The 8,859-nt window shown below is 30.8% G+C and overlaps 1 protein-coding gene across 1 annotated transcript; it reads right to left on the bottom strand.

The window, feature by feature from the left end:
• Nucleotides 1–5,482: 5,482 nt before the first annotated feature.
• Nucleotides 5,483–8,583, bottom strand: LOC114933835 (uncharacterized). Its single transcript, XM_029306411.2, has 7 exons — nt 8,261–8,583; nt 7,758–7,982; nt 7,645–7,686; nt 6,676–6,717; nt 6,338–6,582; nt 6,073–6,232; nt 5,483–5,739 (listed from the first exon to the last, which is right to left on the bottom strand). Exons 1-7 carry the CDS (start codon nt 8,457–8,459, stop codon nt 5,507–5,509), a joined length of 1,146 nt encoding a protein of 381 aa, XP_029162244.2. The 5' UTR covers nt 8,460–8,583; the 3' UTR covers nt 5,483–5,506.
• Between the last annotated feature and the right edge of the window lie 276 nt (nt 8,584–8,859).

The following is an 8,859-nucleotide window of genomic DNA, read 5'->3' as shown; positions in this document are numbered from 1 at the left end:
CAAGTTCCTCGTGGTTAGGCTTCGAGCGTACATTCCTGCTTCATTTACACTTTTTGCACGGCTTTCATCTAATGCCTATGCCAAGCGGTAGTCTATTCACAAAAGTGTCCACCAAATTCTGGCGATATCTTGTCGACTTTCTATCAAAAACCAAGGTTGCTTCCGATTAAAACGATTTCGATTCCACGACTCGAGCTCATCTGGGCGGCTCACTGTACACGCCTGTTTCGTTTAACTATTGACGCTATGAAATTGCAACATTCCGGTGTTTTGCTGGAGTGACTCGACACTCGTATTAGCAGGTTCAAAAGGCTCGATCATATTTAAAAGTATTTTGTAGCTAACAGAAGTGTCTTCTAATTAAACAAGCTTCCTCGGCGACATGGCTCATGGCAACAGAAGATAATCCCCAGATTTGCGCATCGCGCGGCCTAATTAATCCCAGCCAGCTAACTCTTCCAGTTCCTGGTGGAACGGCCCGGCAATGGCTGAAATTTAACGAGGATAATTGGCCAGGTCAATCTACGATAGAGTTGCCCGAAGAATGATTCCGAATTGAAATCGCAAATGCAGTCCCACTCGCATCATTCAAATCGCAGCGGAACTTTTTGATCCTTCATCATACTCCACGTGGCCACGCTACTACGGGTCCACGCATACGTCCTTCGTTCAGTTTCGAACGAGAGTCCCAGATGTTGCTCAGGTCCTCTCTATTTTGCAAGTCGATGAAATAAAAACCGCGCACAGATTCTGGTATTACACAGATGCAAACGTAATACTTTTCAAAAGAAATCGTCCGCTTTCAAAGCCAAGTCGAGGTTTACCAGTTCCGATGCTCCACCATTCTCCGATTCCGTTCCTGGATCCTCCGGTATCCTACGCGTGGGTGGTCGACTTCAACTGTCTGACCTTTCCTATATCGGAAATTTCCGATTCTACTTTCCAAAGCCATTACCTTTCCTAAGCTCATTAATCGATCAAATTCATAAGGAATACACTTCACGGCGGTGTACAGTTATGCTTCGCACGTTGCGAGAACAATAATGGGGGGGGGGGGGGGGGGATTCTGGGGGGGGCGCGAGCATGGTAAAAGGTTGTATCCGCAATTGCGTGACATTACTTCGGGCATCGCGCCATAACCGTCGGTACAAATTTATGGCCGACTTCCTACATTTAGAGTAATCCCGTCCCGTCCATTTTGCCATACGGACTTGATTACGCCGGCCCCTTCGCAATTCGAGACTCTTCCGGCCAGCGGACGGAAGTCGACAAAACATACATCTCGCGATTTGTTTGTCTCGCTACACGAGCTATACACGTAGAGCTCGTTCATGATTATCCACGTCTGCGTTTCTCGCTCTTCGAACGGTTCGTATGGCGCGGCGTTGGCATTCCATCCGATCTTTTATTCCCGACACCGCTGACTACCTATCAAGGCGCGATCGCGAACTTGTTACAGCGATCCGACAGACTCAAGCCGACGTAGATCTCAGGCGAAGTTCGCGTCAAAGCCAGTTCATGCATTTCATTCCGCCTTCTCCCCTCATGTTTGGGGCATGTGGTAGGCAGGTGTTCAGAGTGTTTAATCACCATTGCGACTATACTGGTTCCTGCACACCTACGTCCGAAGAGTTCACCACGCTTTTTGTAAACAATCGACAGCATGTTTTGAAATTCGCGCCCATCGCCGCACTTCATGACGATGTAAATTCTTGCATGCTCTCACACCAGGGGCATTTTTTAATGGTAGCGTCCATTAAATCGATTCCGAAGTCCGAGCGTCCTACATATCTCCCGAGCACGACTCGATCGAGGGCCAATTATGCGTTGCGAAATACGAGCATTTTGGAAATTGGTGGAGTCTTGACTACTTGAACACCTGGCAGCAGCGTTTTTGTAAATGTGCAAATCCGATCTGATCGAATTTCGCATAAACGATATTGTTCTGAAAACTAAAATCCTATTTACCATCCCTGCGGATGCGGAACTTGGGCGAGAATCATCGAATGGTAAGCCTGACAAGGATGCGCCGGGTGTCGAATTGCTCGAGGGCAAGACCGCGTTCTGCTTACTTTTGTAGACCTATTGTTAAACGCTGTAAACTTGCCTCGCGTAAGTTCCGGACGTTCAGCGTAATCTAATAATTCTGCAGGTTGTCTCCAATGATTGCAGTTCAATGTGTAAGGATTTTACCCCTGACTGTCATTTGAATCCCTTGGCCGATTCAACCCGAGGGGTATGTTTGGGAAAAAATTAATTTCCGTGATCCCCCGCGCGGCCTTCGATATACGCTATACTGAGAGCTCTCTGTAATTGTGTACATCGACAGTTTTGTTATTGCGTCCACAAGGGCGAAGCGCCGAATTAGGGAGCGATGCGGCACGGAATGGCGAGTCTGGTACGACGAGCCGTCCGGTAAACCCGAGAAGAACATTTGTGATCCGAAGAATAAAAATTACGTATTCTTACTTAGAATAAGAGGACTAGTTCCTGCTATCTATCCTTGCCTATCGACGCAGTCCACAAGAGAACTAGCGATAGCTCCGATAAAACCCCAAGTGAGAAAATATACACAACAAATACTTACGTTAAAAAGAAAATGAATGTACTACACAACCGTCTTGGAGTCGATACACACAAGAAATGCTCTACGGTTTTTTGCTAGCGTCTTTTTTTTTCCTTAGAAACGATGAAAAAAGAAATATTTGTTTTTCCTTGAAAAACAATAGAAAGTTAAAAACAATAAATATGAATAACTTTAATTGTAATTAATAAAATTAATAATATAGAATTTAATTAATAATATTATTCCACATTAATATATTAAAATAATGAAAATAATGACACAGTTTCTCTATACCTATATATTTACATTATGTTTGTCCAAATTTTACGTTATATTCTTTATTTCTAAAAATATTTATAATAAGAAATTAGGCGCGGCTTTTTTTGTTACATAGAGTATTATTTTATAAATGCTAATAGGCACAATAAATAGTGGTAAACTTTGTATTAATAATTTAAATTTAATAATTGATTTTAATTAATATAACAAATAATTACATAAATGTTTTTAATGTAATATTTATTTTAATTTATAAATGTTTTATTATAATATTATATAAATATCTTACTTTTGTTTAAGTTATTATGTATATTTAAAAGCTCAATCATTCCAGGCAGCAATTTGAATGATAATTTCACTGTTGTTCATAATAAAATTATAAAGATGCGTTTCTACCATTTCTTTTGGTTTTCGGTTGATCTGATTTAAAATGTTGAACTGCTATAACCTGTTATTTTATAAAATAAATTAATTGTATTAATAAAATTTTGAAATATTTTGTTAATTAAGAATAAAATATCTAAATTGGTTAAAATTTATGATCATAAATTATTACTAAAATTTTAATATTATTATCAATAAGTATATAATGTATACATGTGTATAATGTGTATGTAGTATAGGTAAAGTATGTGCATATGTTAGTGTGTGCGTGTGTGTGTACATGTGTGATTTGCGTGAGTATGTACACATGTATGTATATGCGTGCGTATGTATTTGTGTGTGTAAATTTAATTCTATAGTTATGATCAATGTTATAATTATTAATAAGCTGTAACTTACAAAATTATATCATTTTCTACAAGGTGCTCCAAAATTTCTTTGTAAACAAAATATTTTTAATTTTTTTTAGTTATTTACTTTAAAAATTGATGTTTTCTTCTAGAAAAAGAATCCTTAGAAATAATTTAAAGAAAAAAAAATATTTGTCTTTCCTGGAAAAAATCAAGGAAAAAAGATACTTAGAAACAAATAAATATTAATAAGTTTTTAATTTTAATTTTATTTTACTAAATTAAAGTAATATTTTTATTAAGAATTCTTAATTACAAACTTTATAAATAAATAACTATAGACTAATAAATAAATAAATGATAATCCTTAAGAGTCGCCAGTAATAAATAATGAAAAACTCTCCTCCAATTTTAAAGTCGACCAGACTGGCAATAATTTATTTTAAATAATTAGTTTAATTTACAACGTTTCGGCTGTCATTGCAGCCCTTTTCAAGTAATCTATAAACAATTATATACATATAAATATACTCTTAATGCGCTTAATCATACAAATAATTATAGATTTACAAAAATATATATGTTTACATACCAGATTAATACAATAAATCATATTTACAGCAAACCCCCGACAAAATTAACCATTGTTTTGATGAACAATGTATAACTGACAGAAGTAAGCCCGAAATAAATAGATGCCCAGTCAGCACAAAAGATCCCCTAGATGTACATAGAATATACGGAAATGGATTCTGGATATCCTGTGTATATCATAACACATCTGAAAGATGTCCATTGCAGATCGTATAGATGTTCAAAAGCAATGCACCGTAGGTCTCAGGTAGATCTATTATACATCCATTTGTACATCCAATGTACATACATGGAACATACATTTTTGTATATCCATATCGTCGCACTTTTAGCATATTCTATGTGTATCCAAAGAACGTGTATTGTACATCACATGTATGTATTATATATATCCAAAGAACGTATATTGTACATCACATGCATGTATTATGTACATCCAAAGAACGTATACTGTACCTCGCACATACATGTACTATGTATATCGAAAGAACGTATACTGTCCATCATATGCATGTACTACGTATATCCAATATATATATCTATATGTACATTTAATGTATATACATTTTCATATATTATATGTATATATTATTTGAGAGGTTCAAAAAGATTCAAATATACAGCCATATATAGGTTTTGATCATTTTGTATTTAGTATTTTATTATAAAAATGTGACAAATTTTTAAACTAATACTTTAATTATCTACCTTTAATTGTACATATATATATATATATATATATATATTATATCAAGATTCCAGCTAATTTTATTCGACATTGGATATCCGTGTACTATATACATAATATGACGTACAAAATGTTTTTCGAATATCATAAAAAATAAATGCTAAAGAAATTATATGGATATACGAAAATGTATGTACATATAAACAGTGGATGTAATAAACATATTCACTGTATACATATATTTTTGTATATTAATATAATTTTTTAGCATTTATTTTTTATTATAATTTTCGAAAAACATTTTAAATGTCATATTATGTATGTATAGTACAGATATCCAATGAAGTTATTTCTAATACATACATATATAATATATTCTATACAATTAAAAACTGTTGTTTCAACCGTTGTTGTGTTTTAAAGTTTTAAAATAAAAAGAACTCAATTTTAAAATAAAAACAAAAAGCAATTTTGATAAATGTGCACTAAATAAAAAAAACAAAAATAATAAATGCAAATAATATATATAGTAGCAGAACAATCAAATTAATAGTATTTAAAACCTTAAAATTTTACTTTTAATTTGTAATAAATGTAAAACAAATAATTATATATATATAACGGCAAGTTATACATATAATTATCTTAATCTTGAATAAGGTCTTTCTCAGAAACGGAGCCTGTTTCACAAACGGAGCCTGTTTCACAAGCAGAGCCTGTTTCACAAACGGAATCTGTTTGACACACAGTGTTTTCCGTTTTCTTTTTTGATTGAAACTTGTTACTGCGTTCTTTACTTCTAACTAGCCAATTTTTTATTACTTCTATGATATCCGATTCTGTTGCAGATTTTGTCTTGGAGTTCAGTCGAACAACACCTAAAATCATTTAGTAAATATAAAAGTTACGCACGCATATGAGCATTACATAACGTAACTGTGCAACATAACCGGTGTGAACAGATCTGCGAACTTTAATGCGTAACATCATCATATAATACATATATATTACAGATATTAAATAAAAAAATTGTGAATAAAAAAATGAAAGCGACAAAGTAATGTAACAAAATTAAATTCAAATTCAAATTTTTCTATTTAAATATTATTTGATTACGCAACACAGTTATGTTACGATGAAACTTGATTCAAGCGTATATGTATATGCTTAAAATGGTTTTGATGTAGAGTATATAAAATAATATATTTTACCAATGATCACTTGGACGAACTTTAGCGATTTAAAAGCTTTTTTTTGCCGAGCTCCCTCCCAGGAATATAGCATTCTAACTTCATTTAAAATTGCTCTCGACATAATGGCTTTGATTACATGGGGAAGATCTGTGCCTCCAATTAAACGCAGTTGTCGACTCTAAAATATAAAATTCACAAAATAAAAAAGTTCTTTATTAGAAAATAATTTTCATCATGTAAAATATAATCTAAATAATATATAATAATATAATTAAGTACACACCAGTGCATGTATGTTATCAGCTGAACTCGATAGCCATTCTTCCATCGACATTAATTCCTGCTCTGTAACGACTGGAAACGATTGTATTAAAGTCATAACAGCCGTATTAGTGTCATCATTTAGTTCTGGCTCATCAGCATATCGGGCTTTTTTTACAAGTATATTCACGTTATCCATAAGATCATTTAATTTAAGATTAATCAGATGAACTTCTTTAAGAAGTTGTTTTCTGAATTCTGAAAATTCTGAAAGTTAAGTTATATTGGATATTAAAATATTATACAAAAAGGAATATTTAAAAAATACAAAACATATAAAGAATAAAAATAATTATTTACCAGCATTTACGTGAACGCTATCTGTAGTTTGCTTGAAGTTATCTTAAAATAACAAGAAAATATTATCAATTTAATTAATAATGCTTATTTAACAGAATTGTTGTATAACAACAAACTTGTTATATTAAGGCCGATAATACGTTGGTGAATTCAATGCAGAGCAGAAAAAATTTCAACATATGTATTCCTATGATAGTATGCTACAGCGGACTACGCTGGGCCTGTCGTAGCTTATCTACCATAGGAATATACTCGTATGTATATGTTGACGACTTTTCCGCTCCGCATTGAATGTACCCATGTGCTACCGGCTTTAAAGTGGAATAAATTAATATAGAATTTATTTATTAACATTATTATTTAGATTAATTTATATTAATACTATTATTTAAGTAATACTATTATTTATTATTGAAAAAATCAATATTGTTTTAAAATATTAATTTTTTAAATGTATATTATAATTGTTATCTAAAACCAAAATATTTAAATATAAATATAAAGTGGAATAAATTAATATAGAATTTATTTATTAACACTATTATTTAGATTAATTTATATTAATACTATTATTTAATTAATACTATTATTTATTATTCAAAAAATCAATATTGTTTTAAAATATTAATTTTTTAAATGTATATTATAATTGTTATCTAAATATATTTATATTTAAATATTTTGGTTTTAGATAACAATTATAATATACATTTAAAAAATTAATATTTTAAAACAATATTGATTTTTTCAATAATAAATAATAGTATTAATTAAATAATAGTATTAATATAAATTAATCTAAATAATAGTGTTAATAAATAAATTCTATATTAATTTATTCCACTTTAAAGCCGGTAGCAGTATTTAAATATATAAATTGCTAAGCCGTATTTTCTTCAGTATATTGATCTGATTAATAATGTAATAATAAATATTTTACATAAAAGTTCAAGTTTTAAAAATACTTACGATTAGTAATATTTTGACTTTCCATTGGAGAGCGATCATTATCTGTTAAATATAAGGAAAATTAGTTTTTGAAAATAAAATGAATTCTTACTAGAAAAGTATTTATCTTATACCGTGTCTCTTGCCAGAAAGTGGTAATGTAGGGTATGTGTTGCTATCTTCATCAGATATCGATTCATAAGATTTATCAGTATCTGAGTAATCCTTATGTCCTTTACTTTTGCCTTGTCCCCGCTTATGTATTTTATTATTCTTTTTCGTTAAAATCTCCGTATGTGATGAAAGATCATCTGTACGTTGGGCTTTAATTGCCTTTCTTTTAGCAAGTTTTAAATCACCTAAATAAATATTACTTATTATATATCCAATAACAAAGAATATAACTACCATATTGTTGTACATTATAGAATTGCATATTAAATAAATGTGTGGTACAAAATAACAATGTAATTATTATAAGTTTATGATAATTACAAATAAAAGAAGATATTCCATGATTAATAACAGTGTGTGTGTGTGTGTGTATATAATTCTTTATACATATATTAATAATTTAATAATTTTTTTTATAAAAATGTTATACAATTTTATATAATATAAGCAATAACATATTTACCATATGTGCCTAAAATAATTGCTCCGTATTTCATCCAGTTTGAATCAGGACTATATTCATTTTTTATAGCTGCTTTAATAGCTGTAGTTTCATAATTTTGTGGTGGCCAATAGCATGCAGATTCTTTTAACAAAAACCATTTTTTCGGTATTGCCTCAACAGTGTCATCCTCTTTGAATCGAACAACAAGCCAAGTCATCTATATACACATATTAATCAATTCTTAAAAATTCCTAAAACTCAAATTCAATTATTAAAAACTTCTCTAGTAGACAATGAAATAAACAAATAGAGATATGTCATTTGAGAAAAACTATGATTTAGCAAATAGATCAAGATCACTTAAAGAATAAAATAAATATCATAACTGACTCTTCTTTGAAATCTTTTTCGTTACTTTTATTCTCAACATGCTAATTTTTTATTTTAAAATTTTTATGGGCTACAGGTATTCAGATTTAATTACTTGATAACCTGATAGTAATCAATTTCGGATCTCAATCTAAACTGAACTTTTATCTATCAACGAATAAATATCTCAACGAATAAAATTCAGTGAAAAAAAATTAGTTATAAAATTTACACAATTTAACAAGAGG

The sequence above is a fragment of the Nylanderia fulva genome, unplaced genomic scaffold, assembly GCF_048542155.1.
Source record: "Nylanderia fulva isolate GAGA-0341 unplaced genomic scaffold, ASM4854215v1 Scaffold1001, whole genome shotgun sequence".
NCBI classification, from domain to species: Eukaryota; Metazoa; Arthropoda; class Insecta; order Hymenoptera; family Formicidae; genus Nylanderia; species Nylanderia fulva.
This window is presented reverse-complemented; position numbering and strand designations above follow the sequence as displayed.